We start from the raw sequence: 15940 nt of genomic DNA on the forward strand, positions 1-15940 counted from the left end.
GAGTTTTAAAACTCACTTGGAGTCAGGGTCTATGAGGAGTATATTATAAGCCAATAAAATGTTAAAGAGAAAAAAAAAAAAAAAGAAAAATGAATACTTCACAACTCCTTTAATAAGGTTAATATTTCCCTAATACTACTACCCAGTACATTACAAGAAAACTACAAACTAATATTCCTCATAACATAGCTGCAAAAATCCTCAACAAAACATTAGCAAATTGTATCCAGAAATATAAAAACAGATATGTAATGACCAAGTGGGTTTCGCCAGAATGCAAAACTAATTTTACTATTTGAAGGGGGAAAAGCAGTATTACCATATTAGTAAATCAGAAAAACCACCTTTTAATCTTCTCAATAGACACAGAAAGAAAACTTAAGAAATGTAACATCCATTCCTGATTAAAAAAAAAAAAATCTAGACAAACTATGACCAGAATTTCACTAACTATAAAAGGCATTTTCTTTAAGAATCTGCAGCTAAGGGGTGCCTGGGTGGCTCAGTGGGTTAAGTCTCTGCCTTCGGCTGGCGTCATGATCTCAGGGTCCTGGGATCGAGCCCCACATCGGGCTCTCTGCTCAGCAGGGAGCCTGCCTCCTCTCTCTCTGCCTACCTCTGTCCCTACTTGTGATCTCTTTCTCTCTTTGTCAAATAAATAAAATCTTAAAAAAAAAAAAAATCTGCAGCTAACAACATACTTAATGGTGAAAGACTGAATGCTTTCTCCCAATGATTAGGTACAAGACAAGGATGTCCTCTCCCATGGTTACTTTTCCACATAGTACTAGAAATCCTAACTAAAGTAATAATCCAAGAAAAAAAAAAAATAAAAGGCATACAGATTGGAAAAGAAAAAATAAAACTATCCCTATTAGTAGATGACAGGAGTGTCTAGAAAATTCCCAGGAATCTACACACACACACACACACACACACAAAATACATTCTAGAACTAAGTGAATTTAGCAAGTTTAGCAGGACACAAGGTCAACACAATCATTTAATATATAAACATAATGAGCAATTGGAAATAGAAACTTTTTAAATACTATTTAAAAGGGATACGATAATGAATTTTTTTAAAGATTTATTTATTTGTTTAAGAAAGGGAAAGAGAGAAAGAGAAAGAGCACGCAAGCACAGGGAGGTGCAGAGGAAGAGGGAGCCCAATGCCAGGTTTGATCCCAGGACCCTGAGATCATGACCTGAGCCAAAAATCAAGAGTTGGCCGCTTAACTGACTGAGCCTCCCAGGCGTCCCTGAAATTCTTATGTAGAACTATAATGAAGCATGCATGGAATTTGTATGCAGAAAATTACAACATGCCAATGAAAAATCAAGGAAGACTTGAATGTAAAGACACTGTGTTCATGGATTGGAAGATTCAACTTAGTAAAAATGTCAACGTTCCACAAAGGGATCTAAAGATTTAATACCATCCCTATCAAAATCCCAGCAGTATTTTTTGTAGCTATAGACAAGATGATTGTAAAAATTTATATAAAAGAGTGAAGGAAGTAGAACAGCTTAAAATTATTTTGAAAAAGAAGGCAAAGCTTGAGGAATCAAACTGATTTTAAAACTTCCAGTGAGTCTTTATAATAAAGTTATAGTAACCAAGATAGTATGGTATTGACAAAAAGATAAACACATAGAGCAATGACAATAGAACAGAACAGAGGATCGAGAAAAAAACCTACACAAATAAAGCTATTTGATCTTACATACTTTTGTAAAAGTGATTCAGTGGAAGGCAGTCTTTTCAACAGATAGAGTTAGTTAGAACAATTGGCCAAATATAGGCAAAGAAAAAGAAGAGCTCGATCGAAATCTCACACCGTCTATGACAAATTAACAAAAATGGATCATAAACTGGGACACCTGGGTGGCTCATTTGGTTAAGCATGCAACTCTTGGTTTCAGCTTAGGTCAAAATCTCAGAGTCGTGAAAGCGCAGAGCCTGTGTAAGATTCTCTCCCTCTCCCTCTGCCCCTTTCCCCCATGCTCGCTCGCTCGCTCTCAATAAGTAAATCTTTTTTAAAAATAGATCATAAACGTAAATGTAACACATAAAACTATAAGACTTTTAAAGAAAACATAGAAGAATATCTTCATGAACTTCATGAATATTGTCATGAGTTAGGCAAAAAGTTCTTAGAAATAACACCAAAAGTATGATCCATAAAAGAAAATATTGATAAATTTGACTTCTAAATTAAAGACATTTTCTTTGCCAAAGCCACTTTCAAGACTATGAATAGACAAGCTGCAAATGGGAAGAAAATATTTGCAAATCACATCTCCATCAATGGGCTTATATCCAGAATGTATAAAGAATTCTTAAAAGTCAGCATTACAGTGGCATCTGAGTGGCTCAGTGGGTTAAGCCTCTGCCTTCGGCTCAGGTCACGATTCCAGGGTCCTGGGTTCGAGCCCCTCATTGGGTTCTCTGCTCGGCAGGGAGCCTGCTTCCTCCTCTTTTTCTTTCTCTGCCTGCCTCACTCCCTACTTGTGATCTCTGTCTGTAAATAATAATAAATATAAATAGATAAATCTTAAAAAACAAAAAGCAGTACATAACAACCCAGTTTAAAGGTGTGCAAACACTAGGACATATCACTAAAAAGGATATACAAACGGCAACTGCTGAAGAGATACCCCACACCATTAGCTGTTAGGTGAGTCAATATTAAAATCATGAAGAAATACAATTACACACCTCCTATAACAGGTAAAACAAAAAATACCGACAATTCTAAGTGTTGATGGATGAGGAATGGAAGCAACTGGACTTCTCATCCTTCTGATAGGAAGGCAGAAGTGGTAAGACCACTCTGGAGAACAAATTGGTGGTATCTAAAGTCAACTTCATTTTTATATATGAACAAATTGGATACGAAATGGATTTTAAAACAGGTAATATTTATAAACTCATCAAAGTGAGCTACCCGTGAACAACACAAGATGTATCACATCTCTGCAGGGTCAATTATAAAACTTTCTTCAGAAAATTAAGAAGTCTTCAACAAATGTACATTTATACCATGTTTTTGGACGCGAGGACAAAGTATTGTAAAGATGTCAAATCATCCCCAACTCTACTCAATATCCCAACAGAGTTTTGTTGTAGTAGCTGCTAAACTTGATAAGCTGTTTCTAAAATGTATACAGAAAAACAAAAGGCCAAGAATAGCCAAGACTATCTTAAGAAAGAACAAGACCTTGCTCTGTCAGCTATCAAAACTTTAAGTTGTAATGATTAATACAGTATAGTATTAGTGAAGAGACAAATGGATTCCAAACCTAAATGTGCAATGCAAATTCATAAGCTTTTAGTATTTAATATACATAAATAACTTCATGATCCTGGAGTAAGGATGGGTGTCTTATTCAGGTCACTAAAAACACTAAAGGGAAAATTCTTTCTATACAGGAGCATATTAAAATTAATAACTTCTTCTGTTCATCACAGACACTATTGAAAGGATGAAAACATGTCATAAAATGAAAGAAAATATTTCAACACACATAACTGATTAGTTATACAAAATGGAGAAATTCTATAAAATTATTTTAAAAGACAGCCCAGCAAAAAATGGGCGAAAGTTTTGAATAGGTCATTCACTAAAAAAGGAAATCCAAGTAGCCAATAAACATATAAAAAGATGTTCATATTTGGGAAATGCAAATTAAGCAAAAAAAAATAATCAGAAATAGATTCACAAATACAGAGAACAAATTAGTGGTTACCAGATGGGACAGGCAAATAGGTATAGGGGATTAAGAGATTAAAAAATATTCCAGTTTCACAATAAATATGTCACAAGATGAAAAGTACAGCAGAGGGGATATAATAAGATGGTAATAACTTCATGTGTTAACAGATGATAACTACATTTATTGTGCTAAACATTTTGTAATGTTTAGTCTTGGATTTGGGTTCAGGCAGGTCATAATTTCAGAAAGTACCTGGATGATCAATTATCAACCCACTACGCTGTACACCATAAACTAATATAATAATGTATGTAAACTATACTTCATTTTTAAAAAAGAGAAAAGGGGGAACCTGGGTGGCTCAGTGGTTTAAGCCTCTGCCTTCAGCTCAGGTCATTGTCTTAGGGTCCTGGGATCGAGCCCCGCATTGGGCTCTCTGCTCAGCATGGAACCTGCTTCCCCCTCTCTCTCTGCCTGCCTCTCTGCCTACTTGTGATCTCTCTCTCTATCAAATAAATAAAGTCTTTAAAAAAAGAAAAGAAGTTATGTTCTATGAGGGAAAAAAAGAAAACAAAAGGAAGGAAATTATAAAAGAATAGTGATAAACTCTAGAGAATTGGGAGAAGATTATAATCATACACAAGCACATGAGAAGCTTAAGGGTATTTGTCAAATTTTATTTCTTGATCTGGGTGATGTTTACATGGAACTTAGTTTTATAATTAACTGTACATACATGTTTGTTTTTAGACACTTTTGTGAGTATTATATTTCACAATTTTTTAAAAAATCTTACAGGGGCACCTGGGTGGCTCAGAGGGTTAGGCCTCTGCCTTCAGCTCAGATCATGGTCTCAGGGTCCTGGGATCAAGCCCCACATGGGGCTCTCTGCTTAGTGGGGAGCCTGCTTCCCCCTTTCTCTCTGCCTGCCTCTCTGCCTACTTGTAATCTCTCTGTGTCAAATAAATGAATAAAATCTTAAAAAAAAAAAATCCTACAAAAGTTTTCCAAAATCCTTTCGTAAATCTCATACCTAGAAATATGTTTCATTACAAATCTTATATCTTTTACAGCATAAAAAATAGTTTGCGATTTTTTACTAATAATTGAAATAATTTAGACACAACTTCCTTTCAAAAATGAAAATTGAATAACACCAATATATAGTTGAATATATATACATTCTAGTCACACTAGCATTAAGAGCATAGGATATCAAGCAGCACAAATATTCAGTCCATCAAGCCCTTAAGTTGAAATTTTTTTTTTTTTTTTAAGATTTTATTTGTCAGAGAGAGAGAGAGAGAGAGCACGAGCACAGGCAGACAGAATGGCAGGCAGAGGCAGAGGGAGAAGCAGGCTCCCTGCCAAGCAAGGAGCCTGATGTGGGACTCCATCCCAGGACACTGGGATCATGACCTGAGCCAAAGGCAGCTGCTTAACAACTGAGCCACCCAGGTGTCCCTTAAGTTGAACATTTAAGAAAGTTCTTTTATCTAGCATACAGTACCAAATAACTATATGAAGAATGTTAGAGTTTAGTATTATGGTTTCATGTTGTAGGAATAAAAACATTCGTTTCAGCTTGCAGTCCACAGGCTTAAGCATCAAGTAAATAGATATTTCAAAATGGGGTTTTGGCTTTTAAGAAAATGATACCAGGGATGCCTGGGTGGCTCAGTCCGTTAAGTGCTGAGTCTTGGACTTGGGTTCAGGCAGGTCATGATTTCAGAGTCCGAAATTTCAGGCAGATCAAGCTCTGAATGGAGAGTGATTAAGACTTTCTTCCTCTCCCTCTACCTCTCTTCCCCTCAAAGAAAGAAAGAAAGGAAGGAAGAAAGAGAAAGAGAGGAAGGGAGGGACGAACAAAGCGAGGTGGAAGGGAGAATGGGACCATGTTTGCTAGCAGTGTTATTCCAAGAAGTATCATTAGGACCTTATTTTTTCACGATCAAACGAACGTACCTGGATGATCAGAAATTCTCCTGATAAAGTTGAAATACTTTAGTATTTTATACTAAAGTACATACATAATACTTTGAGGACTGGTCGTAGGCAGTATTTCTTAAAAACCTTCTTGCTTTCATATGATCTCCCTGATAGGAGGAAGTGGTGATGCAACATGGGGGCTTAAGTGGGTAGGAGAAGAATCAATGAAACAAGCCGGGATTGGGAGGGAGACAAACCATAAGTGACTCTTAATCTCACAAAACAAACTGAGGGTTGCTGGGGGGAGGGGGGTAGGGAGAAGGGGGTGGGATTATGGACATTGGGGAAGGTATGTGCTATGGTGAGTGCTGTGAAGTGTGTAAACCTGGTGATTCACAGACCTGTACCCCTGGGGATAAAAATATATGTTTATAAAAAAATAAAAATTTTAAAAATTTTAAAAATTTTTAAAAAAAAAAAAAACCTTCTTGCTTTGGAATTCCACTAAGCAGAAAAATGGAAGCAAGAATCGGTGACCGTGTTACTGAAAGAACTGGTTTCAACTCACTGGAAGCAGATCTTCTTCAAAATCATTAACAATGATTTTTTTAAATGAGTAATTTTAATTCAGGAGTGTGTGTGTATAGGGACTGAATTGTGTCCGCTGCCCCTAAACTCATATACTGAAGCACTAACCCTCAACGTGAGGGTATGTGGAGACTGGGCTTTTGAGGATGTAATGAAGGATAAATAGGTCATAAGGGTGGGATCTTAATGCAATCTGAACAGTGTCCTTCTAAGAGGAACAGACATGAAGTTTGCAGGGCACAGAGGAAGGACAGGGGAAGACATAACAAGAAGTCTGCAGTCTACAGGACAGGAAGAGAAGTCTCACCAGAAACCTATGTGCACCTTGATCTTGGACTTCCAGACTCCAAAACTATGAGAAAATAAATTTCTATTGTTTAAGACCCCCCCCCCCCATCTGTGGTATTTTGTTACGGTAGCCCAAGAAGACGAATAGGAGCTAAATTTATTTATTTATTTATTTATTTATTTTAGTTTCCTCTTTTCTTTCCCTAAAAAACACTACAGTTGCATAATAACAAATCTATACGATATCGCTTTTCATTAAATGTTGCCATCATTGTTGCCATAGCCACACACTGTAAGAAAAGCAACGTGAGACCCCTATGTTACTTCAGTACAAAATAGATTTTCTGTACATCTGTAAATTCCTCTGTCTTCCTTAATCATAGCTCTGTATGGGTCTACTCTGGCTTCCATAACAAAATGCCATAGACTGGGGGACTTAAGCAGCATATATTTTCTCACAGCTCTGGAGACTGGAAGTCCCATATCAAGGCTCCAGCCAAGCTGGTTTCTGGTGAGAACTCTTCTGGGCTTGCTAAACACTACCTTCTCACACTGGCCACAGAGGGCATTTCCTCTGTGCCGGAGTGTCAAGGAGAGGGGGGCACTCTGTCTGGTCTCTCTTCTTATAAAGACACTAATCCCATCAGATAAGAACCCCACCCTCATTTAACCTGAGAGGTGCTATCTCCAAATACAGTCCTGGAGGTTAGGACTTCAACATAAGAATTCTAAGCGAAACAAACATTCCGTCCATAAAAACCTCTAAACATAACACCCTGCTTTCCTAGGCTATCATGTAATCAAATGTCAGAGCTCGCTACCTCTAGTGGAAAAGAGAGACAACAAAAAGCTGTTCAGTATATAAACACTGAGATAAAATGCTGTATTTTTTTTAAAGATTTTATTTATTTATTTGATAGAGAGAGATCACAAGTAGATGGAGAGGCAGGCAGAGAGAGAGAGAGAGAGAGATGGAAGCAGGCTCCCTGCTGAGCAGAGAGCCCGACGTGGGACTCGATCCCAGGACACTGAGATCATGACCTGAGCCGAAGGCAGCGGCTTAACCTACTGAGCCACCCAGGCGCCCTAAAATGCTGTATTTTTAAAATGATTCATTTTCATAGTATGTCAATGGTACATACCATTCAAGTGCTACAGGGGATTTGGTCATAGAAAAGCAAATTTTGTTATTTTTTTTAAGATTTTTACTTATTTATTTGACAGAGATCACAAGTAGGCAGAGAAGCACGCAGAGAGAGAGAGGAGGAAGCAGGCTCGCTGCCAAGCAGAGAGCCCGATATGGGGCTCGATCCCAGGACCCTGAGATCATGACCTGAGCCGAAGGCAGAGGCTTAACCCACTGAGCCACCCAGGCGCCCCAAGAAAAGCAAATTTAAACTATAGGAATGATTCTCTGAAGACCTGGGAGAGGCTAAAACTATGCCTTGAAAGATCAGGTGGGATGCAGTGAAAACAAAGCCCCCAGTTACCTGGGAACTGGCAGGTAACCTGGGAACAGACTTGACTGTTACTGGGTGGTCTTGCAGGGAAATAATCTGCAAATACAAAACTTTCCAACAGAGAGATATTCTAAGGGCTTTCCTTTTGATTTAGTTAACATATGGCCACACAGTAGTCCCAGCTATGATCTGTGCTTTATCACATTCCTTGAAAAATCTACTATAGACAATTACATTAACACAGCCAAAAGATAGGTGTCTTAAAAGAGAGCCAAAATTGAGCATTCCCAATCTATTCCCTGGGAATCTATATCCCAGCCAGTATCCTAGAGGATTAAAAACCTTTTTAGGTTTCATCAAAATGGTTCTACCAGGAAGGGCTACTCAAAGAACAGTCCTGTGTATATACTTTTTATTTTTTTTTTAAGATTTTATTTATTTATTTGACAGACAGAGATCACAAGTAGGCAGAGAGGCAGGCAGAGAGAGAGAGAGAGAGAGAGAGAGGGAAGCAGGCTTCCTGCGGAGCAGGGAGCCCGATGCGGGGCTCAATCCCAGGACCCTGAGATCATGACCCAAGCCGAAGGCAGCAGCCCAAACCACTGAGCCACCCAGGCGCCCCTGTGTATATACTTTTTAAATTACTACAGTTGCTCTAGTCCCCTCCCTCCTTTCACTATATCCTCAACTGAACAGACAGATTCGTTTTTCCAGAGCGCCATAACTCCACTATTAAAAAGTATGCCTCTGGCCACCTGAATCAAACACAAACCCCTCTGCCTATCATTTAAGTAAGAATCTCCATAAATCAAAGCCCACCATATTCTATTCTAGCTTTACTGCCGGACTCAAAACTTGCCCCAAATGCAATGCAAGCCCTTGCTCCTCGCCTGACTTCAAAGCTCTTCTGCCTTCTCCTCCATTTGCCATCCATAGCCTTTCCATTCTTTGTGGGTCACCTCCTCCATGAAGCACTCTCTGATGACATGACAGACACCAATTCTTCCTTCAGTCAACAACTATGCATTAAGAACCTATTCTTTTCCGGGACGCCTGGGTGACTCAGTTGGTTAAGCAGCTGCCTTTGGCTCAGGTCATGATCCCAGTGTCCTGGGATCGAGTCCCACATCGGGCTCCTTCTCAGCAGGGAGTCTGCTTCTCCCTCTGCCTCTGCCTGCCATTCTGTCTGCCTGCGCTTGGTCTCTGCCCCCCCTCTGATAAATAAATAAAATCTTAGAAAAAAAAAAGAACCTATTCTGTTCCAGAAGTTGAGAGGGCTCTTTCTTCCTAATTCTTTTTGTCCACATTGTCTGTGACTTACATTTAAAACTCTTACTACTGTCCAAGTCTTCCAGTATGTCACTTTATATTTGTGGAAAAGGATCTCAAATGTTTTATTTACTAGTTGGCTCTTCTGTGCAATCTCACAAGTTACTTGGATTTGTAGGTGATTTGTCTTGGGAACCAACACATACACATCTTTTATACTGTCCATAGCACATGATAAAGGGCTAAATATCTCACTATTAACTGGCGTTAAATATGTTTTCACTTGCAAACCTTGTGAATACTTACTTTTGTTCCTTTCTTTGACAGACAGAAGGAAAGAGAGAAGAGGTTGGTTGACATTCCTGGAAGAGTTTTTTTTCAGTTACCTATCATTGTCCTTAACTGTAATTTGTTAACAAGTATTTCTAGAGTTCCTACTATGTGTCAGATACAGGCACAAATATTCTATTATGGTAGAGCCTTAATCACAGCCTTAATTCGCTAGGTACTGATTAGTGTTCTCTGCACATAGTTAACACTCAACAAGTAGGTGTTGAGTGACTATATGAACATAGCCTCCTGCTCTCAAGCAGCTCCTATTTTAGCAGTGTAGGGGTAAATAGGCTATAGGTGATGAATAAATAAGTAGATGAGCTAGGTGATTTCAGAGCGTGATAATTACTATGGAGAAAATAAAAAAGCATAATATTATGCAGTTTGCCAATTTGGCTTTTTGTTGTTTTCTGTTTTGTTTTTAAAGATTTTATTTATTTATTTGACAGAGATCACAAGTAGGCAGAGAGGCAGGCAGAGAGAGAGGAAGAGAAGCAGGCTCCCTGCCAAGCAGAGAGCCAGATGTGCGGCTTGATCCCAGGACCCTGGGACCTGACCTGAGCCGAAGGCAGAGGCTTTAACCCACTGAACCACCCAGCCCCCCACCCCCTTGTTTTGTTGTTTTAATCAGCCAAGTCAAGCTACCATCAGCACGACTTAGTGGACAATATTGCGATCTCGGCGGCAGAATTCCTGGGTTCACAACCCTGCCTTCTTCCCCCGCTGTGTGGCTCTGGACAAATTACTTAAGTTTTCTGGCCTCGTTATCCCCATCCTCTAACAGTACCTACGGCATAAGATGGGTTGAGGATTTTTTTAAAAAAGTGATAAGCAAAGTATTTGGTACTGTGCCTGGCAACCTAGGAAGCCTTTTAGAAATGTCAGTGATCACCACGGCCGCCTGTCAGGTTAACTCACCTGACGCCAAGCGGAGGTGAGAACCTCAGGCGCCCTTTGTCGCTGAGCCCCCGCCCAGATCCTCGCCTCCTGCCCCTGGGGCTAGTGGGGCAGAGTTTTGACCTTGAACTGAGGTCCTAAGAGGCCGAGGGGTCGGTCCCAGTCCATCTGCGAAGACGGACAGAGATGGACAAGGTTCTGCTGGGCTCGGGGTGGGCGGCGGGCTCCCCAGCTCCTCCCTCGGGCCGGAGGCCTCGAGGGCTCACACCAGCTCACCCCGGACGCCCAGAAGCGGCGGGGGATGGGCTGGGCTCTCCCCCAGCGCCCGCATCTCGGAGCCGCGGTTCGCTGCCGAAGGGGTCGGGACCGCGGGGCCCAGCTCCTCGTCGCCCCGCCCCCAGCCCAACGGTAGCGGGCGCGCTGCCCTCCCGGGGTGCGAGGCCGCGGGCGGGCCTGGCGATTGGCCGGGAGAGTGCGAGGGGCACGCGGGCGGGGGCGGGGGGCGGGCACAAGCGCGCAGGCGGCGCGGCCGGCACGCGGCGCTCGCGCTCCCTGCTTAAATGAGCCTGTGCTCCCCGCGCCCGCCACTTCGGAGGGGCTCGCGCCGCGGCCGCGGGAGGAGCGGCCCGTGCGGGTGTCGTCCCTCGCGCCAGCGCGCCTCGGCTGCGGGGCGGTCGATGGGACAGAGCGCCGCGGAGCAAGAGGCGGCGCCCGTCGGGGGGCTCGGGCAGCGCGGGAGCCCGCCGGGGGACTCGAGCATGGCACGCTGCAGGACCTGAGCCCTGCCCCGCGGGGAGAGGCAGCCTGGTGGCGGGCGATGGGGGCCGAGCGGGACTGCCGCCGCGCCGGGCCGTGAGCGCCGCGCCGCCGCCGCCTCCTCGCCACCGCCTCGGCCCCTCGCGAAGCGCCGGACCGCTCGGGAACATGGCCCTGGAGCAGCTCTGCGCGGTCCTCAAAGGTAAGCGCCGGGGGCCGCGGACGGCGCCCCCTGCGGGCGGAGGCCGGCGTCTTCGCGTCCCTCCCGGGCGCCCGACGCGCCTCTTTGTCTGGTCCGCGCGGACCTCGGAGCTCCCGCGCCCCGCCGGATCGACTTGCTCGCGCAGCGCCTCTGCCCCAGCCCGCTGCGTGCGGGCAGGCTCCGCGGGGCGCTGGTGGGAACGCGCGGTAGGACGGGAAGCGGCGGCCCGGCGGGGCCCTCCGAGCCGTGTCCTCGCGCCTCTTCATTTCAGTTCCGCGCATCGCTTCGCAAAGTTGTGGGGTCCGTGTAACTGGGGCCAAGGCCGGTCTTTTTCAGCATTCAGTGACAAAGTCATTCCACGCAAACAATAAACGCCCCGGCCGAGGCGTCGCTGAGCCGCTCTCGACAAGCCCCGCGCTGGCGGGTGGCGGGTGGCTGGTGGCGGAACGGCCTGCGAGCCGGGCCGGGTCCCACCTGCTGCGGCCGCGGAGGCTGCGGCACCACTGCGGGCGCCGAGACCGGCTCGGCCCGGCCCAGAGCCCGCCGCTCGCGGCCGCGCCCCGGCGCTTCCCGGGACCTCGGAATACCGTGCCGCTGGTGTCTGGTTCTTTTTGATTTGTGGCACTGGGAATTAAAACCGTGGGCTTGCCAAGCGTACAAAGCTCCCAAACACTCTAGAGCTGCTTTGCATTTTCCTGGAGGTGTTAATTTACCTTGAAATTTTTATGCATGGATTATTAAGGTTGTGATACAAAGTTGCTTCCGAAACTCGGACTGAATAATTCCTTTTTTCAGTCGTCAGAGGAACAGCATCACCACCAAAAAACGGCTTCCCTTTTCCCCCACTGATTTAAATTGAAAACTGAATAGCTGTATGTTGATAATGCTATGAAATTATCTTCTTTTTTGTATTGGGTAAGGAGTTACGGTATTGTATTAGCAGTGTCACATAGAGATTATTGTATCCTGATATTTGTACAGTGACAAATGTTGGGTGGTTTTTTTTCCCATTCCAAATTAATACTTTTTTCAAATTTGTTTATTAGAAAGTTCAGTATAATTTTGCTTTTAATTTTAACTGGACAGTTGCCTGCTTTCCAGATTTTCCTAATGCATAACTGAGACTTCAGCAGTTTAATTTCAAATATTTCCCCAACTGTATACTTACAGACTTATACCAGGACTTTCTACCTAGTGAATATTTCATATCACTCCATGAATTCTTAGTGATTCCTTCACTAAATTAAAATTTAGAATTCTGGGGGCGACTGGGGGGCTCAGTCGTTAAGCGTCTGCCCTCTGCTTAGGTCATGCATGATCCCAGGGCCCTGGAATTGAGCCCGGAGCCCCACATCGGGCTCCTTGCTCGGTGGGGAGCGTGCTTCTCCCTCTCCCACTCCCCCGCTTGTGTTCCCTCATTCGCTATGTCGCTCTCTGTCAAATAAATAAAATCTTTTAAAAAAATTTAAAACTCTGATAATTTAGTATAGTTTTCCTGTCTGTAAATCCTAATTTGTGTAGCCATTCCTTGGAAATTAGATTGTTTTATTATTCCAAAATAAATTCTATATGCACAATAGGTTTTCGGTTAGTGTTCATTATCCAGATTTGTTTCGTTGTCTTGATTGCTTTATGGTTATCGACATCATGACACTCCATCTGGGCAGCCCCCTAAGGAGAAATAAGTTAGCCCTGTTACACAGCTCTACCTGCGGAACTTTATGGGAACTGAGCGGGATAGGACAGAATTGTTGGTCCTCCTGAATCCTGAAGGTATTTGCAGCTTTTCTGCTTATGCTTTTGTCATTGGTACATACTGCCCTCTCTGGTCACTGTGGTGAAGCATTTAGTTGTTGCGCCTTTCAGGAAAGAATGCTGTGGTGATGGCAGAGCTGACAGTGAAAACAATGTAGTATTTGGCTTTGCTTTTTAATGTACACTAAAACCTACAATTGTTTTACATGCTGGAGCATTTTTAAAGCTCAAACTAAGTTGCTGTAGGCTTGCTAGAGATGAAACAAGCTATTTTTAAGTCTTCTAAAGTTTGTGTGTGTGTGCTTGTAAATATGGGGAATTGGTCTAGAAAGATTCAAGAAATAAATGAAAGTTGATTGTGAGAAGCAAATCTGGGAGATAGAGACCAGAGTGAAGGGAAGACTTCTATTTCACTGCACCCCCATTTGTAACCCTTGATTTTTTTTTTTTTACCAAATGCTGTGTGTTATCTATATAAAAATTGTTATTTTTAATTTTTTAAAATTATCTTTTTAGAAAAATACTAGATTTTCCTAGTGCTCCCATTCATTGTGTGCATTAAGGCATGAAAAAGCAGCCCTTAAGTATTCTGTGAGGTGAATTGCTTCAGTGCTGAAGAGGTTCTTATCACAAGCAGTTATTTAATATTTGCATAATTATAGCTGTTACCTATCCAAAGCCTTGTTTGCAGTATTGTGGTCAGTTTTAACTAAAACAAATCATCCATAATGAATGTGTGAGATCTTAAGTAGAAGGTAATGTTCTTTAAGATGCCATTGATTCTTTTTGTTTTACTCTCAGTGGTAAGAACAAAAGGATAACTCTACTAGGCTTTTCAAACAGTTCATATGTTGTTAAAACTGAATAATTCACTTTTAACTGTTTATGATCCCTCCGGGTCTTATAAAATTTGATTTAACTTTCTGTCAAAGTTAAGTAAGCATCATAGTCACATGAAAATATTGCATTAGTATTATAAGCCCATTTTTTACTATTTTATTCACTCTTCACACTTTAGAAGAATCCTATTAGATTCAGCTATATTTAAACTATATAAACTACTATAAAATTTATCGTGTAACAGCATTAATATCCCTCGGCACTATATTTTTAAAAATCTTACCTGAGACTGACAAAAATTAATTCCTGTCGATTTTTCACATGCCTCATCCAAAAACTAGTAAACTATCCAAAAATAAGTGCAGTACTGGAAAGCTGTCCTTTTAATCGTGAAGCTTTAAACACCGTCTTATTAAAAATTAACTTGTTGGCTTTTCTCCCCTGGAAGAAGGGAAATATTTTAAGGCTGAAAATTGAAGTCTGACTAAACACTTATTTTATTATAGTAAATCCTCAAACTAGAATCCATTTTATCTATGTTTTGAAACCAGATTCACCCGTGAGAAAAAAAACAAGCAGCCCTGTAATACACATGTGCATTACAAAACAAGTTCATATCCAAAGTTTTAAAATAATCTCACATTATGTTTTTGGTTATTACCCATTCAGCAGTCTCCTATAGTTTTGTGGTTTTTTTTTTTTTTCAGTCTCATTTTTTTCATTTTATGCTCCTTGCAGAGTAATTCTTGATTAAAAAATGTGTCCCTCAATCACTACACAATCCCAGTTATTATGGTCTTTGATTTGAAAAGGAAACCCTAAAATGTTATTGGGTCCATTAGCTTCCAGACTTTCCGTAGAGGAGAACTTCCTCAAAAGGAACCCTTCTGAGGGTGTACTTAAAAACAAACTATACAGGGGCGCCTGGGTGGCTCAGTGGGTTAAGTCCCTGCCTTGGCTCAGGTCATGGCCTCAGTGTCCTGGGATTGAGCCCCACATTGGGCTCTCTGCTCAGCAGGAAGCCTGCTTCCCCCCCTCTCTCTGCCTGCCTCTTTGCCTACTTGTGATCTCTCTCTCTGTCAAATAAATAAATAAAGTCTTCTTAAAAAAAAACAAACTATGCAAAGATAATAGATAAGAGCCAGGTTGCTGTAATTGGTGAAGGACCTCACCCTCTCAAAGGATCATTGGAATGGCCTCCCAGAACTAATACTTTTTAACATGTTTATTATTATCCCTCAAAATTGCAGTGTACTAATCTGAAACGTCAGTTCTTCCTGAGCAAAATGATATTAAAACATGTTGGTTTAAACATGTTTAAACATGCCTGGGCTAGTATGTTGGAAATTACAGCACTAGTGGGTAAGAAGATCCCACTCTTTTTAAAAATGTGACCTGATCAACTTAAAATTTGTTGCTGTGAATGTCTAAAGAAAACTCCTATAAAAAGAGAACATATAAAACTGCCCTCTTAGGAACACTTGGCCAGCAAGGAGGTTGCCACATTCTGCAGGAAAGAAAGCATTTCTGCTATAGTTAGTCTTTCTTAAAGTGGTTGGCAGTTGATTAGCATATGTAGGTTGGAGATCCCAAAGTTCGCCAAGTCCATCCTCTTTCTTAACTAAGTAAAATTGAGTTTGATTAAATTTGGGTACTCTGTTTTGTGGAACATAGCTTTATCAAAAACAAGTTACTACTAACTCAAGTATTATGTGGACTCTCATTGAACTCCATTCTGCTTTCATAATAGAAAATAGTAAAGAGCTGGGGTGCCTGGGTGACTCAATCAGTTAGGCATCTGCCTTTGGCTCAGGTCATGATCCTGGGGTCCTGGTATCGAGTCCTGCATTGGGCTCCATGCTTGGCGGGAAGCCTGCTTCTCCCTCTCCTGCTTCCCCTGCTT

The 15940-nt window shown here is 42.0% G+C and overlaps 1 protein-coding gene across 4 annotated transcripts in view; it reads left to right on the forward strand.

The window, feature by feature from the left end:
- The first annotated feature begins 11352 nt into the window (after positions 1-11352).
- NETO2 (neuropilin and tolloid like 2) overlaps positions 11353-15940 on the forward strand; it is a 91696-nt gene continuing 87108 nt past the window's right edge. For all 4 annotated transcript variants that reach the window (XR_009348806.1, XR_009348805.1, XM_059152839.1 and 1 more), the window contains exon 1: positions 11353-11442. Coding sequence is in view for 2 of the 4 variants with exons in the window: in XM_059152839.1 (XP_059008822.1) it covers positions 11409-11442 (34 nt within the window). In the remaining 2 variants the exon portion in view is untranslated. The remainder of the gene's footprint in view (positions 11443-15940) is intronic.

Source organism: Mustela lutreola, chromosome 16 (assembly GCF_030435805.1).
Source record: "Mustela lutreola isolate mMusLut2 chromosome 16, mMusLut2.pri, whole genome shotgun sequence".
Classification (NCBI taxonomy): Eukaryota; Metazoa; Chordata; class Mammalia; order Carnivora; family Mustelidae; genus Mustela; species Mustela lutreola.